The sequence below is a fragment of the Barbus barbus genome, assembly GCF_936440315.1.
Source record: "Barbus barbus genome assembly, chromosome: 21".
Taxonomy (NCBI): Eukaryota; Metazoa; Chordata; class Actinopteri; order Cypriniformes; family Cyprinidae; genus Barbus; species Barbus barbus.
The window spans coordinates 15,003,845-15,030,485 of NC_136749.1; the positions used below are offsets into that span (position 1 = coordinate 15,003,845).

The following is a 26,641-nucleotide window of genomic DNA, read 5'->3' on the forward strand; positions in this document are numbered from 1 at the left end:
CACTTTACAGAGTAGATTCTCTTAGTAGATTTTTAGCCATACAAATTTTAATAAAGTATAAGACTTGTTTCGAATGCGAACGAATCTGTTCTTTTTAACAAATAACAGTGACTTCATTATTCACTCATAACATAAAAACAGTCACTTAAAAGGAACACTCCACTTTTTTTGAAAATAGGCTCATTTTCCAACATTTCCCAAGAGTTAAACATTTGAGTTTTACCGTTTTTGAATCCATTCAGCCGATCTCCGGGTCTGGCGGTAACACTTTTAACGTAGCTTGGCATAGATCATTGAATCTGACTAGACCATTAGCATCTCGCTCAAAAATGACCAAAGAGTTTCGATATTTCTCCTATTTAAAACTTGACTCTTCTGTAGTTACATTGTGTACTAAGACTGACGGAAAATTAAAAGTTAAGATTTTTTAGGCCGATATGGCTAGGAACTATACTCTCATTCCGGCGTAATAATCAAGCAGCTTTGCTGCCGTACCATGGGTGCAGAAGGCGATGCATAATATCAGGTAAAACTCAAACGTTTAATTCTTGGGGAGTTGGAAAACGAGCCTATTTTCAAAAAAGTGGAGTGTTCCTTTAACAAAACTTTGTGGTTATGAATAAATTCATAAGACTTAAAAACCGCAACACCAATGTTCACTAACACATGCTCGTACAAATGTGTGTCTCACCAGCGTGGCTCCTGTACTGTGTCCAGGACGAGTCCTCATGTCAACCAAGCCTCCAGGGGGAGGCTGTTTACCGGGGAAGTTATTGTAATACGGAACCTCTGGGGGTGGAAGCAGGTCCTCTTCCTCTTCCTCCCAGGCTGACCCATCGAAAGGAGCCATCCTAAGAGAGAGAGGGAAATACAAGTAAAGATAAATATTATTATTATACTACTATATTTACATGCTGTTTGAGTGATGGCAAATGATGTATTGCTTTGTTTTGAAACCAGCAGAGAACAACCAGCAGGAACAGACACACACTCAATAAAAAGGAAGTAGGAACAGTAAACAAATCAATAACGCTCCAAAAAAACTTTTTGATTTAGGCTTTTTTGTTTTGCAGTCAAAATTTGTATATATTTACTTTTCATTAAAACTTTAGTTCAAGTTTTAGTCATTTTCTTATGTGTTTTTGTAAATTTTATAAAAGTTGCATTATATTTCTATTAAGCTTCAGTGTATTTTAGCTTCAGTTTTAGTTCTGAACTGTAGTTTTACCTTAAACTTATTTCAGTTAGAAAAAAAAAACAGTTATAATAATTTTAGCTTTAGTTAAGAAACTACTGTTGCTGAAAAGCGACATTAATACTTGTTTTCATAGATTGTATGTAGAACATAAAAGTATATTTGGATTATCAGTCAGATTTTTAGATATTTTAATGGGAAATAAGGCAAAAAGTACTTCGTAATAAGATGTTTCTCAGTGTACGATGCGAGTACTCGGTGCAAATAGACACAATGTGTTTGTGTTTCAGCACAGAGCAAACGCATGCTGTAAACAGACATACAGGATATTAAGGGGGTTTCCAAAGACCCTAGGGAGGTACCATCATAAAACAATGTACAAACACTCATGTAAACACACTGACACAAATGTAAATGTTTGCAGAACTTGTTTGAACAGGCACATAAATGCTCTCACCGATCATGAGGGGTAACCAGTTTGGGGGGGTTCTTCAGGTACTGTTTAAAGCGGAGTTCAAACGCCTGACCGATGGTGCTGATGACCTCCTGAGCCAAGCCCTCTGAGCATTCCAGGATATGACACGCTACAATGCAGGAAGTGATTATCAAATATCAGCTATTGTATAAAAGACATCAGTCATAGGCATTAACAGGACATTCCTCACACAAAAACGAAACATCACATCATTCCAAATCTTTTGGGACTTCCTTTAAAGCCATAATAAATGATGCTACATATAATTAAGTAATTTAGTATTTAACACCAGTTCAAATAAATTGAGCATGTAAAGCAGTAATTTAAATGTACAGATATGACTGAACTCAGTGTGAAAGTGTCTTGACATTTTTACCTCTCTGATTGACAGGGTCTTTGGCGACGTAGGCAACATACTCTGCTGTGTCCTGGGGAGAAACAGAAAGAAAGGGATGGAGAAGACGAAAGGAAGAATGAACAGGAGGACATTAAGAGAAATTAGAGAGCAGACACAAAGAACAGAGGGACAAGCAGAAGAAAGTAAGTCTTTTAGTTGAGGCAGTCTATTCAGTAAAAAAAGGCAGGAAACAGAAGAGGAAACAGTGGGGGGGCAGATGACTACAGACAGCAGGACAGATGAAGAAGACAAACGAGCAGGGAATGACAGAATGAGAGTAAAGCTGATAGAACCAAGAGCAAGATGAAATCGAGGAAATGAAATGTATGTAGGGATGTATCCAATAACCGACTAACTGATTGATGATATGTACATATTTAATCATCCAATAATAATAATAATATATAATGTGAATGTATTTATTTTTAATATTAAATTAAACTGTTTAAATCAATAATTAAATAAGAGATCTATAAATATTAAATAAATAATTAGTATATACATTTGAATTATTTTCTACTTCAATTATTCGTTTTAATTGTTATATTATTAGTTCAAATGTTATAATTGAACAATTAATGAATAAATGAATTTGAAAATATGAATATAAATGTATTTTAATTATTTATTTAATAAATGATTAGTATTATTTGGTATTATTTAATAAATAATTAATTTCAAATTATTTTCTACTTCAATTATTCATTTTAATTGTTCAGTTATAATTCAAATTATAATTTTTTAAATTCATTTTATTATAATTAAGTATTAATTATATATTTAATAATTAGTCTATACAATTATTTCATAATTAAATTATTCATTTTTTAATTGTTCAGTCATGAATTAAAATTTTACATATACATATACATATAAATAAATATACACACACACTCTCTAAAATGTATTCTAAAATGTTATATTCTACATCTATTATATTTATTTTATATTTAATCATCAATAATTAAATTAATTACATTAACAATCATACTTAACTTACAAATTAATTTATTTTTAATTAATATTTATTTACAATTTTTATAATTAATAATTTAATGATTTCAGACATTAGTCAACTAGTTGCTCAGGCAACTCACCAACTAATTGATTTAGAAAATATGTAGTTTTGAGCATCCCTACTGATGTCACTTTGTACTTCAATATACTTTCAAGGTCCTTGCAGCGAATGCAATCATTATTTGAAGAGAGATGCTCTTAACAAGGACTACATTGAGCCATTTCATTTGTAAAAGTGAATTTAATTGATTAAATTAACAACTAAATTAGCTAAAATCTACGAAATGATCAGCTAAATCGACAAAATGAACAACGATGATCAACATCCCTAGTAAAAAGAGAAAGAAGCAGAAAGAGATATTGAGAGACAGGACGTGACTCACTGGATCTCCTCCTGATGCAAAAGAGATGGACTGCATGTGATGGTTGGCGATAATCTGTAGGGAGAGAGGGATGGAGAAGAGGACAATGTGACAAAAAAAAAAAAAAAAAAAAAAGACAAAAAGTGCAGTGGGCATGAGATGAAGAATGAACAAACAGGAAAGTGAGTGAAAGCAAAGGATGGACAGAGAGGGAGACAAGGGGAGAAATGATGTGGTGAGACTGTGGTCTAACAGAGGAACAGAGCAGTTGTGTGCAGTAATTCTGCATGGTTTAGATTCATTAAGATAAACACATATCAGCAGGGCAATTACTCCAGGCCCTATTCTGGGCTCCAGTCAGCTGCCTGCTGATAAACCTTCACTGCGCTAATGCGAAACACCCTTGGCATATAACTGAAGAATTATTAGCGAGGAAAAACGTCCTGTGGTGCAGCTGTAAACAAGCCAGAGGATAACTGCTCCTGCCGACTACGCCAACTTTACATAATCGATCAGGCCTCTGGATAACACACTTATTTAGTTAAACATCGGCAAACTTCTGAGTAGCCCCTTGAAAGACCCAATGCAGGCTACTTTAATACACTTTCACTTTTAAATACACACACAAAAAAAAAAATACACATCCCGTCTTGGGTGAGCCAATCAAAAATAGTCAGCAGTGTTAGTATTATATTATATTATTATGAGTTATCTTTTATTTTGATTTGATTATTTGATATTCATTTTATTTTAGTTAAATATTTTGTAATTTTTCTATGTACTTTTTAAAAAAAAAAAAGATATTACTATTTACATTTAATTTATTTTTATTTGTTTTAGTTTAAATTTTTAATTAAACAATTTTTTTTATTTAATGCTTCAACATAAGAATTAGAAATGTTTCAGTATTTCATCTAAATTTACATTTTATTTTATTTCAAGTTTTACTTCCCTAGTGAAAAATATACTAAAATGCATTTGAAATACATTTATTTCATGGCACGTATACTACAAATACATTTACATATTTATGTACTTAATAAAAATACATTGCAATTGTACTTTTGGTATACTAAAAGTATGTATACTTAAAGTCTGCTAAAATGGAACAACTAATTTTGTACTTAATTCACTTTAATTGTGCGGAAGTAGCGCTGAAGGTGAACTAAAGATATACTGAAGTATATATATATGATTGTGCTAAAGTGGAACTATTGCAAGGATACTTAAGGTACACTTTGAATATCTTGCATTTAAAGACTGATATTATTCAAAGACCATACCATCCTCTTCAATAGTGACATTAAAACACATTTTAGGCTTAATATTAAGAAATGTGCACTGTGCACAAGTAGTACTCCAAATAAATGATCATTTTTCTATCAGTAAGTCTTGAGCGATATGTCAGTACATACGTTAATAGATTTTAACTACACTTAGTATGAAATAAATGTAAAATGTAATTAATCCACATTTTTGGCCACACAGAACTAGCAAATTTAAAACATGTATTTTAGTGCATGTAAATGACAAGTGTGTAGAAGATCTTGGCTTATTTAGCGCTAACAATGTGTGATCGGCGCAAAACTATTGTTTTTACTAGTGTACACTTTTGAGGGAAATGAACCTACTTTAAATAGCTTGCTTTTAGCTGTCTCTACACACAGCACAACTAGGATATGAGAAAGTATTTTAAACATCGTAAAAATGGCAAACTTCACTTTTAAGACATACTGAGAAATGTTTTATTCAGAGGAAGAGATAGCATAATTCAGTCCATTCCGTCCTGCTGTGAAGAGCGTCTGTATAACGCAGGCCGCTTTCATCATTAGCTGCAGGTAACAGTGAATTTCACACAGCAAAGGAGGCACTGTATGTCATGTTTGTGTGCATGTGTGACATCTAACCTGTTTGCAGTCGACTGCCAGTAGGTTCAAACTGCTGGTCGACACGGTGAGGCTGATTGTCATTCCAGCAAACTGGAGATTACTCTTCCCTAAGATGGAGGAGAGACAACGAGAGGAGGGCTGCAAAGAGACAGAAACAGAGACTCCATTAATTACACCAGACACCAGATCAAAAAAAGAAAAAAGCTAAATATTTTATGATAAAAATATGAAACCTAAATATTTTATGAAAAGAGATTTTAAACAGCCTGGTCTCTCTGAAGCTTGTTTTACCTCACAATCAGTGCATATATCAACACGTCATGTTTAGTCAATCAGAATTTTACACTACCATCCAAAAGTTTAGAGTCAGATTTTTGTCAAAGAAATGAATACTTTTATTCAGCAAGGGTTTATTAAATTGACCAAAGCTCTAAATAAAAGACATTTATAATTTTACAAAAGGTTTGACAGGTTTCCACAAAAATATGAAGCTGTTTATTTATTTTTTTTAGATTTATGTTTGGTGTTTTTGTCTTTTTACTATGATAGGACAGTTTAGATCTGACAGGAAGCGAAGTGGGAGAGAGAGACAGGGGCAGGATCGGGAAAGGTCCGAGTCAGGATTCAAACTCAGGAAGCCCATAGTGCAACGTTTCTAATGTTCCTTGAGCAGCAAATCAGGATGATGTGATGCTGAAGACAGGAGTAATGGCCGCAGCAAAATCAACTTTGCCATTACAGGAATAAATTAGCCTATATAATATGTGACCCTGGACCACAAAAACAGTCTTAAGATTTATACATATGAAAGCGGAATTAATAAGCTTTCCATTGATGTATGGTTTGTTATGATGGGACAACAATTGGCCGAGATACAGCTATTTGAAAATCTGGAATCTGAGGGTACAAAAAAAATCTAAATATTGAGAAAATCGCCTTTAAAGTTGTCCAAATTAAGTTCTTAGCAATTCATATTACTAATCAAAAATGAAGTTTTTATATATTTACGGTAAGAAATTTACAAAATATCTTCACTGAAGATGATTTTTACCTAATATCCGAATGATTTTTTGCATAAAAGAAAACGTACTCGGTTACTATCGTAACCTCGGTTCCCTGAGATACGGAACGAGTACTGCGTCTTGCTAAAGACGCTATGGGAAAAAGCCTTTTTTCTCCTTTACTGAAGCCTTATTCAATCACGCAGTGAAACTGCACGATCATTGGTTCGTGCAGTGTGTTAAAAACGAACCAATGTGTCGGCAGCGGAGCTGCATGAGCCTATGGCGACGGAGCCCGCCAGATCCCGCCAGAATGGGCGGGGTTATCTGGCTATATAATCGGCCGTCTGGCCATAGGATCCTCAGGTTTACTTCGACTGAAGCGACGACTGAGTCGTGCAGCTACCTGGCACGGCAAAGTACGCAGTACTCGTTCCGTATCTCAGGGAACCGAGGTTACGATAGTAACCGAGTACGTTCCCTATCGATACTCCACTCGTACTGCGTCTTGCTAAAGACGCTATGGGAACAGAATTCAATCACGCCGTGCTATGGTAGAGGAACGACTGTGTAAAATACCTCCATAAGCATTCCATGCTCAGAGGGAAGTATAATAGTATACTCTGGCTAAAGCGAGCTGAGCTCGTAGGGGTCACGCTCGGCCCGGGTCATTCCATGCATTCCTCGCATACTCAGCACTTTCAGGGCTGAGATATGCAAGGAACCCATCAGAGAGCTTGAGTGCCCGTGCAGTCAAGAGTTCTCCGTTAGGGTTATTCCCACAACGTAAGTCATACTCATCTAAGCAGATAGGACCCTGGCCTGCAAGGCCGGTACATCCAGCTTATAAAACCTTGCAAATGTGGACGGCGAGGCCCAGCCGGCCGCCGCACAAATGTCTGTAATAGACACACTGCTAGACCAGGCCCGTGACGAGGCAATGCCTCTAGTCAAATGGGCTTGTACTCCAATGGGGCATTGAAGGCCCAAGGAAGAGTAAGCCAGCGTAACGGCATCCACTATCCACTTAGAGAGTCTCTGCTTCGTGACCGGAAGCCCTTTGGCGCGGTTACCGAAGCTAACAAAGAGCTGTTCCGTGCGCCTGAAGGAGGCGGAACGCTCAAAGTAGATCCGTAGGGCTCTAACATGGCATCACAAAATTAACTCCCGGTCCTCCTCGGAGGGAGGAAGCGCGGAGAGTTTGATGACCTGAGCTCTGAACGGAGTGGAAAGTACCTTAGGTACGTATCCATGCCTTGGTTTTAGGACGACCTTGGAGTCGTTTGGCCCAAATTCCAGGCAGGCGGGGCTCACAGAGAGCGCCTGCAGGTCTCCTACTCGCTTGACTGACGCTAGTGCTAGTAGCAGAGCAGTCTTCAGCGACAGTGACCAAAGGTTCGTGGACTGGAGCGGCTCAAAAAGGAGGGCCCCTCAGGGCCCTCAGCACAGTGGGTAAGTCCCATGTAGGGACAGTAAGGGGCCGAGGCGGATTCAGCCTCTTGGCACCCCTTAGAAAACGGACGATAGCATTGTCCCTGCCCACTGATTGGCCCGCAATAGGGGCGTGGAAGGCCACTATTGCCGATACGAACACCCCGAGTGTGGAGGGAGAGCGTCCTTTATCCGGCAGTTCCTGCAGGAAGGACAGAATCACCGCCAACTCAGATGTAGGGGGGTCCTCACCGCGGTTTAGACACCATTTGGAGAAAACCGCCCATTTAAGGGCATAGAGGCGTCTCGTAGACGGGGCTCTAGCCTCAGAAATGGTATTTAGCACTCGCTCTGGGAGGCTGGTAGGCTCCCGTTGAGCGGCCAGAGGTGAAGCGCTCACAGTTTGGGAAGAGGGTGCCACAAACCATTCACCTGAGAGAGGAGATCTCGTCTCAGGGGCACGGACCAGGGGGCTGCGGTTAGCAGCTGGGTCAGCTCTGACATCCAAGGCTGGTTCTCCCACAGGGGGGCCACCAACAAGACCTTGTGTCGTTGTTCCCTGATTCGCCTGATGACCTGAGGAATCAGAGCGATCGGAGGGTATGCATAAAGGAGGAGGTTGGGCCAGTCGTGGGCCAACGCGTCCTTGACCTTCGAATAATAGGCTGGGCAGTGAGAGTTGTCTTTGGAGGCGAAAAGGTCTACTTCGGCCTTGCCAAAGATTCTCCAGATCATTCGAACCGTCTGCGGATGGAGCATCCACTCTTCTGAGGGGACGTTGCTCCGTGATAGCATATCCGCTCCTCGGTTCAATCTGCCCGGCAAATTTGCTGCTCTCAGCGAGCGCAAGTTGAGCTGAGCCCAATCCAGAAGTCGCTCTACCATAAGGAAGAGGCGCTTCGAGGAGAGACCTCCCTGGTGATTTACATAGGACACCACTGACATGTTGTCTGAGCGGATCAGCAAATGTCGTCCCTTTAGCTCTGGCAGGAAAAACTGGCAGGCTCGACACACTGCTAGCATTTCTAAGCAGTTGATGTGGAGGTTCTGCTCCGCCTTCGACCAAAGGTCGGTTTGCCTTCGCACAGCGCCCCCAACCCATGTTGGAGGCGTCTGTTGTGACAACTTTCCTGCTGCAGACCATCCCTATGGCCACACCCTTTCTGAACCATCGTGGGTTCTTCCAGGGGACCAGGGCTGTTACACAGGCCTGGCTCACCCTGATATGTAGGCGATCATGTCGCCATGCGTGGGGTGGAACCCGTGGTTTCAACCAGCGCTGAAGGGGCCGCATGCGAAGCAGGCCCAACTGTAGCACCGGCGATGCTGTGGCCATGAGGCCCAGCATCCTCTGAAACGCTTTGACGGGGCGAGCGGTGCCACTCTGGAAGGAGGCTGCGAGCTTTTAAATGGCCAGAGCGCGTTCCGGAGCTAGCACAGCTCTCATCTGAGCTGAGTCCAAAACTGTTCCCAGAAACGACACCCGTCGGCTGGGAAACAGCGCGCTCTTGGCAAAATTGACCCTGAGCCCCAGGCATTCTAGGTGGCTGAGGAGGAGGGCTCTGTGTGAGAGTAGTTGTACCTCTGACTGGGCCAGAATGAGCCAGTCGTCGAGGTAATTGAGAATGCGGATTCCCATCTGCCTGAGAGGGGAAAGAGCCGCGTCCATGCACTTCGTAAAAGTGCGTGGGGCCAGGGACAGTCCAAAGGAAAGGACCGTGTACTGATAAGCCACTCCCTCAAAGGCGAATCTCAAGAATCGTCTGTGATGGGGGGGCTATCTGGACGTGAAAGTATGCGTCTTTCAGGTCCAGGGAACAGAACCAGTCCTCTGAGCGAATTTGCGAGAGGATCTGCTTCAGTGTGATCATCCTGAACGACCTCCTCACGAGGGCGCGATTCAGGCGTCTGAGATCGAGGATGGGCCGGAGGCCGCCATCCTTCTTGGGAACGAGGAAGTAATGGCTGTAAAAGCCTGATTCGCTCTGAGCTGGAGGAACCATTTCTATGGCTCCTTTTTTCAACAGCATCATCATTTCTGAACGTAGAACGTGAGCGTTCTAGCCGTCTACAGAAGAGGAGACCACGCCGCTGAAGCGCGGGGGTCTGCGAGCGAATTGGAGTGAGTAACCTCGTTCTATTATCCGTATAACCCATTCTGACACTCCGGGGATGGCCCTCCAGGCCTTGGCCCGCGTGGCAAGGGGCTGGATAAACTCGAGTGGCAGGCCGCCAAGCGGGGACCTGAAGCTCGTGATAAGAGGGAGAGGAATGTGCTCCCTTTTGAAAATGTTTGTGTCTTATTTCCTTGCTATAACAGCGATCAGTTGTGTGGGCGCTTTTTGAAAGGGCCCAGTGTTCACAACAGTATTTACCACAAACTCATTGCCATCGGCACCCGGAGCTAAACGGGGTGTTTGGAGGCATGACAGAGGCCATTTGGGCCGTGGGCACAGCCCAGAAGCGTCAGGAGTCTGAAGCTGTCAGTTATAATCATAGTGACAACTTGTTTTCGATCTGCCTAAAAGGATCAACCACTCTTAGAAGAGGGGTATTAATTACCATTGTGTAAACACACCAGCAGATCAAAAGTGCCGCGCGCATCCTCTCAGATCCGCTCGTAGCGGACGAGGGGAGGGGCCATCTTCACTGAAGAAGGCGAGCCGAGATCAAAGAGTGAAACGCGGGGCTGCCCTGGCGTAAATTCACTCAAGCTTGATCGCGCGAACCCTGGAGCTTGCAGTTTCTTCCCCGAGATAACTGGGAGAGTAGAAACACTAGAGCAGGGGAGGCGTGGCCACCTTCATTGAAGAAAGGGACCGTGAGCGCGGCAGGGACAGACTGAAGCTTTCATAATGAAAGTAGCGCTGGCAGATCAAAGAGCTGCAAGAGGCGCTAATACTTAGTGTAAACACACTGGCAGATCAAAGACTGTATGCAGAGTGAAAAACGCGGGGCTATGCCGGCGCGAAAAATCACTCAAGCCTCTTTTTTTTTATTTTTTTTTATCCGTCTCCTTCTCCGAGGTGACTGGGAGAAGAGAAACGCGACAGTCGGGGCCGCCCAGTGCAGCATGTTACAATGTGCACAGAAGGATTGAGCCACTCAATGTAATGAGGCGCGCTAATCCACACGCGCTGGCAGATCAAAGCGCTGTATGCAGAGTGAAACACACGGGGCTATGCCGGCGCGAAAAATCACTCAAGCCTGAACGCCCAGCCATGCGATTTTACCGTCTTTTTCTCCGAGGTGACTGGGAGAAAATAAACGTGAGTGGGTGGCCGCCCAGCGCAGCATTTTACAATGCGCGCAGAAGGATTGAGCCACTCAATGTAATGAGGCGCGCTAATCCACACGCGCTGGCAGATCAAAGCGCTGTATGCAGAGTGAAACACACGGGGCTAAGCCGGCGCGAAAAATCACTCAACCTGATTGCTCAGCCTCACTCGCTGTTCCTGTCTCCGAGGTGACTGGGAGAAGAGAAGGGGGGAGGCGGGGCCTGCTACATAGAGGACCGCGAGCAAATCAGAGTAAAGCCCGGCTTTCGGTGAAAGCAGGCTGCCTGTGTGAGCGCAGTCTCAGTGACGCACACACATAACTTTCCACTCCGGTCCGCCAAAGAGAATAGAGCCGCCCAATGAAGGAGGAGCTCTGATTCTCACGTGTGAACACCGGCGGATCCGAGCGCTGCAGGAAGCTCCGTGGCTCTGATGTTTCATTCTCCGAGCTTTGCTGAGAGAGGGGAAACGGGAGAGCGGAGCTGCCTCCACAGAGACGGACAGCGAGCGGGAAGAGCGAGACTCATACTCGAACGAGCTGTCTCAGTAAGCGCGCAGTCAGTGCGTGGGCGAGACCCAGACAGGCGGCACGCGCTCACTGCTCTTTTGCATACTCGCTGTTGCGGCATTTGCAACAATGCCGATAAATATGCATTTTTATAGCACTCACCGGATGGCGGCAGCGAACAGACCGGGGCTTCTGCGGGGCTGGAGCGCGGTGAAAGCGGCGTCTCAGCTGGCAGGAGGTCTCTGGCTCAGCTGCGAGGCGTGTCAACGGCGAGGCGGCTTCTTGGGATCAGCGAAGGCGAGATGTCGTCGCTGAAGGAGAAGAAATCTGAGGATCCTATGGCCAGACGGCCGATTATATAGCCAGATAACCCCGCCCATTCTGGCGGGATCTGGCGGGCTCCGTCGCCATAGGCTCATGCAGCTCCGCTGCCGACACATTGGTTCGTTTTTAACACACTGCACGAACCAATGATCGTGCAGTTTCACTGCGTGATTGAATAAGGCTTCAGTAAAGGAGAAAAAAGGCTTTTTCCCATAGCGTCTTTAGCAAGACGCAGTACGAGTGGAGTATCGATAGGGAACTCGATAATTTTGACCCACACAATGTATTTTTGGCTATTGCTATAAATATACCCCAGCGACTTAAGACTGGTTTTGTGGTCCAGGGTTACACATATTCAAATAGTAAATGGTTGTAAAAATTGTAATAATATTTCACACTATTGTTTTTAAACAGTTTTTACTGTATTTCTGATCAAATAAATGCAGCTTTGTTGAGCATAGAGCCCGATTTATACTTCTGCGTTGGGCATACGGCATGCGTCAGTTTTCATTTATACTTCTGCGTCGTTGTTCGCGCTGACGTGAAGTACAGACGCAGACTGCTAGCATGTTGCTAGTGTAACCCGCTGTACCATGGCAAAAGCCGTAGAAGCAGCAACTTATCGGAGAAGCATCAGCTGTGACGGCGGCAAATAAATATCAAAGAACAGATCATTTAAAACTACAAAAAAAAAAAAAAGAGACAACAACGGAACAGGAGAAGATGACATTCTTTCAATCTCCACAAGGACTTGTACCACGGCAGAAAACATTGTCGCGGACAACAAAGTGACGTATAATGCTATGTTTTATAATAAATGATAAGACACTTGTTTTTGCTTTGTTTTATTTGAAATAAGAAGGTGTAACATTAAAATATATTACAGTGCAAAAAACACACAAAACTCAAATACATAAGGAGGGAGGGTACTAGCAGACCAATCACAGCGTTTGCGGTCCGTGTGGAATTGATGTGCTGTGACATTTTTGGAGAGGAGCACGTCAGGCTACGCCGTAGCCTTTACAATTTAACCATTGACACTTCTAATTGAGATTGTAGATAGAGTGTCAATGGTCCATTTGAAAGATAGGTGGCAGTAATGCACTTATAAGTCTGCGATCTGCCATACAGCAAGAAAAATAAGTTGATGCGTCATGCACCAGCTGTTGTGAACGCGCTCAGGAGAGTTGGACAGAGCGGTGGATCAGAGGTAAAAAACAATATAAATACTGTTCAGTTTCTTACACAAACCGATCGTTTCATGTCTTTAGACCTCAATGTATTGTCACGAGCTGCAGGGTTTAATTTGGTTTTGTCGGTGTATGTTTTTTTCTCTCTCAAAGCCGTGAGTCCCATTGACTGCCATTATATGACTGACAGACTTCAACGGTTTGAGTTAAAAATCTTTGTGTTCTACTGAAGAAACAAAGTCACCTACATCTTGGATGCCCTCGGGGTAAGCAGATAAACATCACATTTTAATTTCTGGGTGAACTAACCCTTTAAGAGACTACTTTAAAAAACTTTAATTATTCCAAACTTTTGAAGAGTAGCATACTAGCGCCGCTGTAAATGAGGTATCTGTGCTGAGCCCATTATTGCTGTTAACTACAAATTCAATTAAAAATGAATAAATTTCGCAACATAGGCTTTTATGAAGCAACATGAAATACCAGAATAAACTAGTTTCACATGCAGTAACAGCAACATAAGCACTTAATTCAGTAAATCTGCCTGAATCCAGATGGTTTACACTTTGTGGTTTGGTTTTAGTTTTGTGCAAATAAAACTAAAGAGTAGACTTAAAGTGGCATACTACTAACAATAATAATTCTGAATTAAAAGCTGTTATTAAAGGACAAACTCAATATGATAAGCCAGAAATCATTTTATTTTCTGTATAGAGCCACTGAAGCAATGCGGTCAACTCAAGCCGGCTGCTGCAGTTCCGCTGATGCTCCGCTTATCACACTATTCATGCGTGCTTTGTGAAACAGGCCTGTGTTGATCATAACCAGGGCAGACATTGGCTCCTCACTCACACGCAAACCCTATAAGCAAATCGAAAGAGGCATTGCACTCCACAACCTCTGAAACCAGCCATAAACCAAATACCACAGTCTGACCAGCCGAGACACAACACTTCGAGCAAACGCGTGTGAATGTGTGTTAAATATATAACACAGCAGTATTTTTACTGGAAACTGTTCATGCCTTACTAGAACACTGAGGTTTGTGAGCTGTACCTGTAACTAACAAAAGTGCAAATATATTGCACGGCTGAAAGTCTGTGTCTGAAAAAGTAAGATAAGATAAAGCGTTGAATACCTTTCTCCTTCGCTGAGCTCCTTTGGCACCTGGTACTGCCTCACACACCATTGATATTGCCTCCCTGAAATACAAAACAATCGGTTATAAACATACACACATGCTGCGTAGAGACTGTGAGGAGAACATAATCAGATTGTTAGATGAGAGTTTCCATCACACTCCTTTTCATGCATTTCCAAATTTCATATGGCTGAGGGACTATTACATCAGACACATGCTCCAGTCATTACACTTCCTGCCATCTCACACATGCAAGCAGGTAGACACAAACAAACAAAAACACCAGGATAACTACTGTTAACAAAAACTATTATAAAGACAAAAACTATTAAAAATAAATAACGCGATAAAAAAATAAATGCACAAGAGTAAAAAATAGACTGCAATTATATATATATTCACTAAAATATAAACAAAAATGCTTCAAAATTACAGAGAATTATTTCAATCAGTAGTGTGATTAATTCTAAATCTGACTGACTGAACGGTCTGATTTATTCTAAATCTGAAGCCTGACTTTAGACTATAAATGTATCTGTTATACAAAACTCCCCAATTAAACAAGAAGCAGTTGTTTGACTCACAATCACTGTGTGGTTAATGCTTTTTTATGTGTTGTCATAGGCAGAACAGGTTTGCTCTTTGTTGTTTGAACAAGGCTGTCATCTTTAAACACTCAACACTACTAAATAACAAAATTAATATACATTTTTCACCTGCACATTATAATGTTGTACAATTTGGGGAGCAAATCTAAAAACAGGCTGGACATTTATTTATTTAATGAAATTGCAGCCTTGTGATGACTAAATGGCACCATATGAAATGAATGTTTTATAGTGTTTTAATTTTTATCAAGTTTTCAAAACTATAATAACTTACGCACATCCTCCTAATGTTTTTTCTTCAATGCATTTCACCCTCCAGCGAAATTGAGGATTATGCATGAAAACAGTTTATCTAGCAGCTGCTAATGTCAATATTGAGAAGCAAATGTGTGTAACATCCATTAACAAACACACACACGAACAGGGAAGAAAAGGGAGGAAACCGCAAGGGTTTCAGAGGATTCTATTATAAGATTTTATGATTACACAGCAGGGCTGATGCCATTATAACGCCTCCCTTCTTCCCTGTTCTCTTTCTTACATACAAAAGCACAGCACTTCAGTGTATAATGTGTTACATTTTGCAAATAATGTGGGTTAATATGGGAAGTAATCTGCAGTTTTATAGTTCTACAAATCCCAACACTTTCATAACACTTTATACGTGTGCACATCTACATGCATTTTATTCAAAAAAGTGTGAGAAAGAAACCGAATGGCTGTGAGAATGGTTGTGTATGTTCATTATTTTAGTATTTAGTGTTCTAGCATTCTCTTTCTGTCAAACTCTATGAGAGAGCAACATTAATTTTTCATCAGAGGAGGGGCTTTTAACCGCACCCGTGTGAGAGGGTGTATGTTCGTGCACATGTGCATTAGGATTTGGAGAGAATGTACGATTAAATCACTCCTGTGGGACGCTGTGGATATACATACACTGGATATTTGAGCGAATATGAGAGGAAGTGCAAGCGAGAGTGAATGTGTGTGTGCGTTACCTGGTAACCTGAGTTCTGGTGTTGAAGTCCAGTGCTCTCATTGACTGCAGCACCTCCACGCAGCCCATATACTGCAGCAAAGACAAAGAAGACAAACCTTCAGTCACAGCACTTCCTGTACTAGCCCTCCAACCACAACTGAGAGCACAGAATATGATTGTGTTGCACAATTGCCTTGTGTCAAGATTATTGAGTTGGCCAGGCAGCTGTCGTGCATGTGGTTAAGTGCGTGTGTCTACGTGTTTTATGAGAACTGATGCTCTAATTACGAAGCACTAATCAAATAAAGAAGTTCTCAATGTAGTTCCTGCCCATAGAAAACGCCACACATTAAAGAAAACAATCCATTAAGCAGATAAAATGGACTTGAACTAGACTCACTGAGAGAACTGAAAAGCAACAGAAGTCCAAGCTGTTAACCAACATTTATATCAATATTAGGGCTGCAACAATGTGCAGAAACTAACAAGCAATGTGTTTCGTTTTCAAATTAATGTTTCAACCAAACTCTGCTCCCAACAGAAATAGTATATGGGTCTTCACACTTCTGCATAATCATTACAAGAACCAAGTTAGGCTTCTTTCATCGACTAAAAAACTAAATAAATACAAATAAACATAAATAAATTAACACCTTTCATGCACAGCCATTTCAATAAATTAATTTTAGTAGTATAAAAATGTGACAAACAATTACTATTGTAATATTGTTTTGGGCTGTGCCTGAAATCACCCTTTATACCCTTATAGATGTTTCATTGGGCGCAATGAAGTTAACTGAAGTTAACTTCCGGTCTGTGATAGTTTATCGGTCTGGTTAGTGGCGCAGACTACAAATGCAGTTAAAGTTAAACTGATAAGTAGATAGAAGTTGGGCTAAGGTTGTTGTGCTGTGGGATGTGTTTCCCATACATTTATTTATTTGTGGCAGTCACAATAGCAAAACTGACCACAACAAATAGATTTCCCAAAAGGCTTCGACTTTGTTGAATAAGTATGAGCATTGCACGTTTAAAAATCAAAACGCGGCGCAGGTGTTTGTACTCTGAAGGAAAACGACTGTCTTTGTGTCATTTTCATTTCATCTTGCCTGTAATGCCTTATAAAGCAGTGTTTGTGAACGGAGAAACTGGGGAAACCTCTATTTCTGCCGCTCCAAAAGCGCCTCCTGCTGGCAGAGAATGAATCTACATTTTCAATAAGCCCGTCTGATTTACGCAGCAAACAAATCTTGCTTGTTATCAGAAATAAACTACTCTAGAGGGACTCTACCGGAAGTTTTTTTTTGCAGAAGTAAGTTTGGGCCACAAAAGCATGCATGTGCAATAACGTTTGTTGCTGATGAAAGTTGTAGTGGTGTCCGAAACCATATTGTAAATCATCAAGAGCACTGATTCAGTCCCACAGTGAAATGGTGTACAAGTGATATGCACTCACTGTGCAGAACACTCATGTATATCTTGCCAAAAAAATGGTAAAAACAACCAGAAGAGACACCGGGGTGGGAAGAGGACACAAAACTGTGCTACGTTTCCCAAAAGCATCGTAAGCCTATTTAATCATAGCTACGCTGGTTTCAATGAGTCTACGATGTACTTAAGCTTACGATGCTTTTGGAAAACGCATCCCTGGACGAACAGACCTATGCATCTTACCCTGACAGTGTAGGGGACCCCAGTGGTGCTGACCACATTGTCCGAGTGCAGCCAGCCTCGGGTGGGCTTGTTGACGAAGGAGCCATGCCGTGTCCACTCATCTCCGCCGAGCTGGCCCCCTTCCACACGGGCCCTACGCGAGGCCCCGCCCAGCCGGTTCATATCCTGTGGGGGACGAGGAGGAGGAGATGGGGCTGTTAGAGAAAGGAGAGGAAGAGGAGGAGGAGGAGAAGAGTTGGCGGTGAAGGTCCCAGTGTCTTCCAGAGACCCTGCCAAACCTCCCTGACTGCCTGGCGCGTTAGCCAGCCTGCTGGAGGCCTTCAGGCCTGGGAGCAGAGTGGAAGACACACCCAGCCGCAGGGCTCCCATCCTGGGGAAGAAGGAGCAGAGGGTGGTGGGGCTGTTTTCAGCCTGCCGTGGAGACGAAGGGGGGAGGATGGGAGTGAGGGAGGAGGAGGAGAGAGAAGGAGGGATACCGGGAGGGGTGAGTGGGGTAAGAGGAGCAGAAGAAGGGAGAGAGGGATTGGACGCCGTCTCGTCTGTTGAGCTGAAGGAGTCGCTCCTGAAGGGTGTGTATTTGGTTTTGGGGATAAGCTCCATTGGTGTCTCTGCCGTCTCAGTGTCCACTAAACGTCCTTAATAGTCTCTCCACGTCGCTCTATCGTAATCGATAACTTGTCTTCCCTTGTCTTTTATAGTTCTCTTTTTCTCTGCATCTACTGATTCCTTCATCATCGCACCAGAGAGAAGACAGTGTGCTGACCATTCAGTCTGGGAAAGTATCAAAAACAGGATGTGAGAAAAGACGAAAAGACAGATGCAAAAAAGTACTAAAGTTTTCTGCTGTTGTCATACACAGCATGTAGGTTTTGCATCAGATCTTAAGTCTGCATAGAGCTTCTCAGGACACTATGAATTACTAAATATAGTATGATTGTCATGAAGTTATTAGTATAGTTATATATAAGTGCTCCAGACACAATCCGTCTCAGTAGATGTGTGAAAGAGAGTACTATTGTGTTTTATATACATGCGAGTGTGTTTACGTGCGTGTTCATTTCGCTTTGCATGTGCTGGGCTCCACTCTACTAGCTCTTGTCTGACAGACTCCCATAAAAAGCCTATTAGCTGCAGCTGAGACTTTGAGAGAGGAGGCTTCCGTCAGACAGACGGATCGATAGAGTGAGAGAGGAAGAGAGCGGGAAGAGATGGATGGAAAATGCTAAAAGTACTGATCCAGTGAATGTAGATCATTTAATGATGATTCAAACTGCTGCGCTCAGTCATGATTAGACTGGCGCCAATCAACATAATCCTCAACGTTTGGTTTAAAGACTTAATTTAGTACAGGTGTTAAAAAATGTACACCAGGGATCTACAACAAGGGGTATGTTGACCTCTAGGAGGTCTGTTCATTTTCACTTTATTTGAGACTATCCTATTTTTTGTGGTAAAAAAATGAAATTATGCATACAATATTACGCTAAATCTGAAGTTAAAGTGCAGCTAAATGTTTAATTTTTCCTTCAATGAACACATTACGTAAAATAACGATTATCTTAACAGGTTTTAAGCATCATGTATATATAAATATATTAATATGATACTATACAGATTTTACTATAGGCCAGACTTAATTTCTTACAATTTATAAAAAGGGGACCTGACGTACACTATCTAGCACCTAGATTACATGAAGTCTGAGTATATGCAGACAAATTTGCCACCTCACGTCCTATCACACATCTGAAAGCGCTTAGCGCTGACACATCCCCATCTTTTCCTGTCACTCCCTTTCCCTCCTCCTCCAGATGATTTTGGGACCTTTGTCGCCAAGCCGAGCTCTATCCCTATCTTTCTCCTCCTCTTCCTCTCGTCTTTTCCAGATCACCTCCGGCTGTACTGCTTTCGCGCCCTCGGTGCTCGTCCCTTTGAGGTTATCCTCCTCTCTATCCTTCCTCTCCTGGAATCCCTCCCTCAGCCTCCACACAGTGTATCCCACAGCGTTCCTCCTCTCCTCCTCCAACTTCTGCCTCTCCAACTCTCTCTCCCTCTCCAACACGCTAGCTCTCTTCTTCCAGATAATCTCTCGCTCCCCCGCGCCCCCTCCCACGTCTTCTTTCCCGTTCTCCAGGCTGTCCTGCTACTGCTATTTGCCTTTAAAAAAAAACAAACACCTGAGCTTCTTTGCTATCTCCAAATTAGCGCAATAATTCACGGAATCATCAAACTCAGGGGGAAAAAACAACAACTAATTTTCGATTATACACACAGATAAATAACCCTGATCAACAACACTTTGTAGAAATATGATTTAGAAAAGGACAAACTAGACTCAGAAAGCCCTGAAACAGTTAAGTCAAAGATAAATATGGCTGTATAGAAGATAACATGGGTTTGAGCACCATTTAGAGAACCACTGATTGTTTGGTGTGATCTGTGAAGAAGTTAAAGTGTGACAATCCAGCCGCAAGGGAACTATGATGTTCCTAAAACAAGCACGTTCCAGCACTGTCAGGGTGACGGTAATAAGACCCAACTGGCCAAATCTGAAGTACCGCCTCCAGAGATCTGCTCATTAGACCCTAACTGGAAAATCAATCAGTTGCTCATTAGCCTAAATGACACCTTAAAATCAGGCAAACAGTCTTGGATTGAGCAGTTCTTTATAGATCTGTTTCCTGAGTGAAAACCTACCCTCTAAACGTCACTTAGCAAAGTCAAACACCGTATTTAACCGCACCAATGCTCATCCCCGGTGTAAAGCACTTTAAAACCTCTGATAGAGAGGCAACAGTCTGGTAACCTCTATCAGTTCTGAGCTAACAGACCAGGGTAACTCTAAACCTCACAAATGATTAGCATTTATAGACCATTACCAGTTTCTACTGGTGTTGTGAACGCCAGTTTATAGCCAAGTCCAGCCGACCTGAACCAAATCCAGTCTTGTTCTATTTACAATGGTTTTCACTGCATATAATTTACATTAGCAGCCACAAAAACACCTTGAGCTTCTATTGTTGTGGCTAACTTTGTCCATTCAGGTGTTTCTGATCGTTTTTGTACTCTTTAGCACCACAAAGAAGCCTCAGGTCTGCAAAGAGACAGAGTGTCTTGCCTCAGATGTGCATGAACAAATGCGAGACATCCCAAGTTGTTCCAACAGATGTGACTGGCAGTCAACGAGGCGGCCCTATTATCTCGGCTGGAGTGTGACAAGACCCGAGAGATTTATGTGCACTCCACTGCATCTACAAAGCACCACGTTAGAGGTGCCATTGGGCCATTCTTATGGAGAGATTCCTCACAGAGGTCCCTTAAAGAGAATCACTCAGACCTAGTTGACAAAGCACAATAAGTTACGAGACAAAGTTCGTAAACCGTATCACGACAACATGGCACAGAACCAGTGGTTTAGTGCTGCAGAGCTCACTGTATTCAGTATAGTCTGAACAGCTTTGCTCATTTTTTTTACAGTGCACTTAGACAGAAGTGTCCCAGACTTGGCTGTATTACCAAATCACTCATCGTGCCATGGACTTTATTGACGTCAACACAACATGGCACAGAAATAGCACAGTGTTTAGGAGAACCTGTACAGAGAAGTAGAAATCCAACTATAAAAAAAACATTTAAATAATAACATAAGAGTTTAACACACTATGGTAACCTAGCTTGGGTGTAGCACCTGTCGGTTAGGAATATGGCAAAATCCCTGTTTTGATATGATGGGTTGTTTCAGAAACCAGTAAACATGAGTGAATGAGTTGCCAACCCAACAGTGGCTGCACTGTATCTAAAGGTCGAGAGGTTCCTGTTCGTCTGAAGTGAAACCAAAGGCAAGTAAACCGACCACACAGAGAGACTATTTTCAAGCACAGGTCTAGTTAACAGGCTAGACTCCTTGTCTTTCTGATTAATGTGAGCCGAAACGGCTAATCTCATTGTCCTAAAGGTAAATCGGATGTTGAATTAGTGCAGTTGAGCTCCAGCACAGATGGAAAAACCTGAGTTTAACTACACCATTTCAATATAAAACATCATGAATCAATGATTTTGATGGTCAGTGAAAAAATAAGTCCAATGTTGGCAACTCTGATTTTAGAGATTGACCAAATGAACTAAAGATTCAGAGCGAGCACCTTGAACCCTCGTAAGATCTGAAGGCACGACTCTTTCCTAATACTGGCGAGATTAAACCAGACTCCACGTTCAAAGCGTAACTTGGGACGTTGCAACACACTAGCACTGAAGTTGTGAAAGACTAAGCGTGAGAACTTAACATGCCAATGAAGCTGTTGCCATGGTAACAGACTGAAGAAAAAAACGTGCGAGATAGAGTCATGACAGAACCAAAACAAAAGCTGACAAGTTTCGCCAACACAAAACCTATCGGCTTGCTCCCCATCCAATCACGAGATCAGAGCCAGTGTGTTCAACCGCTGCCGCCACAAACACCACAGCGGTGATCAGTGTTAGCAACCAAACTCAAAAAGAACCAGACACACATCTGAACACAATGCACAGAGCGCAGTCGTGGCACTGGTCCAAATGAGAAAATCAAATATTGCTCGAGTACACACATGTAAGACAGACTCATGCACACTTCAGCCTAAAGACAGCAGAACTAGCAAAAGCTAAAAAGTAGTCCTGATATCTATGAAATATCTACCGATATCTATGAAAGCACCTGTTTATACACTACAAAGAAAGACATCTAAGTTTTGCATAAAAAACCTGATTTCTGTCTGCATAACTCTTAAGTAACACCAATAAAATAGTTTCTTTAACAGACATCACTATGTACATTAAAAATACAAGAGTTCGTAAGTTGTTATCCAAAAAAGTCAAAGTAAAAGAATTTAAAGAGCTTTTTTTTTTTTGTCCTCACGGTGTAGTTGCTGCAGAAAGTAAGAGCGATATTTCATCCACTAAGTCCTTGGATTAAAAAGAGAACGAGAGAGCCACATTTTAGGTAAAAACGAACAACCTCCATGTTCAAATCATAATCACGTTAATATTTAAACAGTGCCAGACAATCCTCTTCCTTCTCCTCTTTCTCCCTCACTTGCTTTCTGGCTCAGCCCCCTCCCTGAAAGACAAAGACACGCTCTTTGCTTTTATCCTTTTCTTCTGTTCTCTTCAAAATCACAAAGTCACGCCGCCTCTCTCGTACAGCATCAGTCTCGTCCAGCCACACTTCTTTGGAACGGCACAGTGGTCTTCTTTTGTCCTCTCCTTCCCCCACAGTCTTTCATCCTCTCCTCTCTCCACCTCTGTCTGTGTGTGAGGAGCGATGTAGCCGACTGTCCTCTATTCTCCTCTCCTCCCTGTCTGGTCTATGCTCTCTCTCTCTCTCACTGATGCTAGTGCTCCTGCCCCCTCCTTCCCTTCCTCTCTCGCTCTCTCCTTGCAGCGTCAGTCATTTATGCATTTATGAGAGTGTGCATGCATAAGCAGCCGAGCACCTCTCACTCTAATGCACACAATCATGATGGGGGCTGAGAGAGAGAGAGAGAGAGCGAGAGAGCGAGAGAGCGAGAGAGCGAGAGAGAGAGAGAGAGAGAGAGAGAGAGAGAGAGAGAGAGAGAGAGAGAGAGAGAGAGAGAGAGAGAGAAAGAAGAGAAGAGAAGAGAAGAGAAGAGAAGAGAAGAGAAGAGAAGAGAAGAGAAGAGAAGAGAAGAGAAGAGAAGAGAGAGAGAGAGAGAGAGAGAGAGAGAGAGAGAGAGAGAGAGAGAGAGAGAGAGAGAGAAAGAGCATCAGTGGATGGAGGGAAAAAGCAGATGAGGTGCATGAAGTCTGCCCTCAACGCTCCTCCCATGGTAACTTAAGAGCAAGCAAGTTGGGGGCTAGACATTTCTGTCTACTTTCTCTTGATATTCCATAATCCTCCACATAATTCACACTTTTTTCATATTTCTGACACTTTAAAGATACAGATCACCTTGAAATGAAAATTCGGTCATTAATTTACTCACCTTGTGTCGTTTTAAACCTGTATGACTTACTTTCTTGCTTTTTGTTCATATAATGAAAGTCAATGGGGTCTAAAACAAAACTAAATTGGACCCCATTTACTTTCATTGTATATACAAAAACTACAAAAACTTAATTCAGTTGGAATGGCATGAGGGTGAGTAAATGATGACTGAAATAAAAATTTTCTCTGAACCATCCTCAACCACATCAACGAGCCTATGCAGAGCAAGAGCAAAATCCAAGCATTCTCAAGGTTATCTTAGAGTATGCGCTTACAAATCCAGACCAACCAAGCAATAAGCGTCTAATCGATGTGTCGGAATGACAAGAGACTTGATTTGAGAGTCATTCAGTCGAGTGACCTGAATTCAGTGCTACCAGGAAGAGTCAGCTGAACTACAAATCCCAGAGTGCACTCGGTCTGCGCTCTTGCTTTCTAAGGACACGAGGGACTGCGAATGCTGCAAAGGTGCATCAATTCTTTTTTTTGCGCCGCTTCTTCCCTGTCACTTCTCTGTGCTGAAATGTCCATCAGAAACGTCTGGAGGGAAGGAATATTCGAACTTAAACATGGTTGCATGGCTCCAGGGCATGGGCATGTCTGGCGAGCACACACAATCAGAGAAGACAGGTGGGGAGGGGGAGAGGGAGAGAGGGAGAGAGAGAGAGAGACAGACAGAGAGAGAGAGACAGAGAGAGAGAGAGAGAGAGACAGAGAGAGAGAGAGAGAGAATATGCAAAACGCATATAGGAAGGAAATACAGCTCGACAATCACAAGAAATTAATTAATGCAGACAAACATTTACAACAGGCTAAACAAACACATGATCAATGCAAAAAAACAACTGATTCAATTACACACTTTTAAATTTGAAGAAATCAGACAAACACAGCAGGGCTCAATAATAAAGATGGTGGAAGTGTTTTGGGCCAATTGACAGAACTGTCATTCGCTCTCTCAAACAAATACATCTTACATTTATTAGTCATGTGCATAACTTTAGCATTAGAAATTGTTCTTGCAAATTGTGCTGATGTAAATACATCACCACGATAATGTTATTTAGATCTCTGGCATAGATGAGGTTTTGCCAAAATACAAGAATTATTGGTGAAAGATAGGGGTGCACAATATATCGTCACCATATTGGTTATCAGCCAGTATATTGGTTATATAGACAGTATATCAGCCAATATTGGAACAATTAAAAGATCATTTAGATTACCTTTGCTGGCATCTAATATGTTCTTCTTTAGAACACATGTAATTTAATAACACTGTAAGAAAAAAAAAAAAAGTAACCGTTAACATTTCAAAACTAATTTCCATTTTTCAAATTGTACATTATAATGTTGTGATGCCTAAATCCACTGATTTTATATTTCAGTGTTTTATTTTCAGTTTTAGACAACATACTACAGAATTTTATATCAGCCATTTATCAGTTTTTGGCCATAACATGAAAATTATGATTTATCAGTACTGTCCAGAATTTGTGCATCCCTGATGAAAGTGTGATGACATGAGACAAATGGTTAAAAATTATTAACAAATAATGTATATATGCCATTATTTTCCAGAAATAATATATATTTTACAATTATTTTTATGTTTTTTCCTGACACACACAAAAAAAAGTTTTGTGATGGGCTCAGAAAAAAATCCTTATTGTTGAGCCCTACGGGAGCTGCAAATTTTAAATTAAAGAGTGAAGCAAGAACCACAATAAACAATATGCAATATCAAGATTCTCAATTTATAACACAAGCTTCCAAGAATAAGTACAAACAAAACTGAAAAGATGTATGCCAAGATGAACCCAAGAACCCCAGAGGAACCCACAGCAGGTAAGAAAAGACAACAAATCCCAGACTCCCCGCTTTAATTTACAATTCTGGTGCCATGACCCAAGATCTCCAACACATTGAAATGAAATGAAAAAGCAAATCCACACCTCAGAAAGTAGTAGTAAGAAAAGAATAGGGGAATACACGTGGCAAAGTGAAGGTCCAGACACCCATCCCATCACCTGGTGCATGTTGGAAGTGTAAACCTAGGCATAGAGGCTGATGATTCTCATCAATGACAACATGAAGGCGTTTCACCAAGAGACTCACACACTCTTGAGCATCTCAGAATGGAAGGACAGGATGTGAGCTAACACAGAGAGATACAGAGCATTATGGTAAATCTAATGACCTACATTTTCAACTCCCCGAAGAAACGTAATGTTGTGTATAAAGCACAGTGCGCGTGCATGTGCGGAATGCAATAAAAGATATTCATAGACGGCACTAGATGTTCTCTTCTTACCCGGCTCACTGTACTAAAAAGCTGGTTGCCATGTAACTGCATGGACCAGACTCACATCAATTAAAAATAAGCACAGAAGACAAAATCAAAGCCTAGTTCAATAATAACCTACATACTACACAGTGAAAGAGCAGCATATTATGCGTGAGGCTTGTAATACAACTAGCTAATCGAGGCACACCCGACAAATTAATGTAATTTAACCCAAATCTTCTATGACAAGGAATTCATACCAATTATAATGGGTGTAATTCCTGTCAGTTGGCTCTCCGTCTGAGTAATAGCATAAAGTGTGTTTATAAGTTTGCCTACTAGCTTCCACACTAACTAGACAAAATGTGTCAGGTCAGGTTTTTGGGTAATGTAAGACCAGCCTCCATGCCTCGGGATACATGCGTGCAGGTGTGTTTGGGGAAACGCTTACCACATACTCCATTGGAAAACGCTCTTTTGTGTGTCAGTTTTCCTAGAAGGTGCATGTAAACGTATATTAGCACACACAAAAAAGGGAAAATTTTTTAAAAACAAAACATGACATCAGCAAAGCCACCAATTACAGCAAACCTTTGATTAGCCTGAGGGCCAAAATCATTCAAAAGAAAAAAAAAAAAGGGAGGGTTTTATTGGCATAAAAACATTTTTGGCTCAGGTATGCATTTATTCATGTATGATTCAGTCGAGGATTATGAAAAAAGACTTTCTAAATTAGTCAGCTTTCCACATAGCACCTGGGGGGAAAAAAACCCCATCACAACTCCATCTGGTTCCAACTGATAGTTTGATTGTGCACACATGCATGTGCGTTCAAGATTAAAATACACCCCGAAAAAGAGAAAGGCACATTAAAGAATGTCTGCATCTATGTCTGTGGTCGTGCT

General features: G+C 41.7%; 1 protein-coding gene and 1 long non-coding RNA gene across 5 annotated transcripts in view; one reads left to right on the top strand and one right to left on the bottom strand.

The window, feature by feature from the left end:
- The window catches only part of LOC306887632 (SHC-transforming protein 1-like), a 41,801-nt gene that overhangs the window by 6,067 nt on the left and 9,093 nt on the right, over nucleotides 1-26,641 (bottom strand). Inside the window, exons 2-10 of one of the 4 annotated variants that reach the window (XM_079445527.1) lie at nucleotides 26,188-26,229; nucleotides 17,470-17,634; nucleotides 15,815-15,885; nucleotides 14,206-14,269; nucleotides 5,354-5,473; nucleotides 3,468-3,521; nucleotides 2,047-2,098; nucleotides 1,653-1,779; nucleotides 692-851 (exon numbers count right to left, since the gene is read on the bottom strand). In XM_079445527.1, the coding sequence (XP_079301653.1) occupies nucleotides 692-851; nucleotides 1,653-1,779; nucleotides 2,047-2,098; nucleotides 3,468-3,521; nucleotides 5,354-5,473; nucleotides 14,206-14,269; nucleotides 15,815-15,885; nucleotides 17,470-17,634; nucleotides 26,188-26,199 (825 nt within the window). In that variant the 5' untranslated portion in view covers nucleotides 26,200-26,229. Of the gene's footprint in view, nucleotides 1-691; nucleotides 852-1,652; nucleotides 1,780-2,046; nucleotides 2,099-3,467; nucleotides 3,522-5,353; nucleotides 5,474-14,205; nucleotides 14,270-15,814; nucleotides 15,886-17,469; nucleotides 18,241-24,675; nucleotides 24,728-26,187; nucleotides 26,230-26,641 lie in introns of all 4 variants that reach the window. The other 3 variants (XM_079445528.1, XM_079445529.1, XM_079445526.1) reach the window with 3 other exon arrangements.
- Nucleotides 1,675-12,806, top strand: LOC306887633. Its single transcript, XR_013785691.1, has 4 exons — nucleotides 1,675-1,793; nucleotides 2,062-2,210; nucleotides 5,885-6,421; nucleotides 12,133-12,806. It is a non-coding gene; the product is annotated as an uncharacterized lncRNA (long non-coding RNA).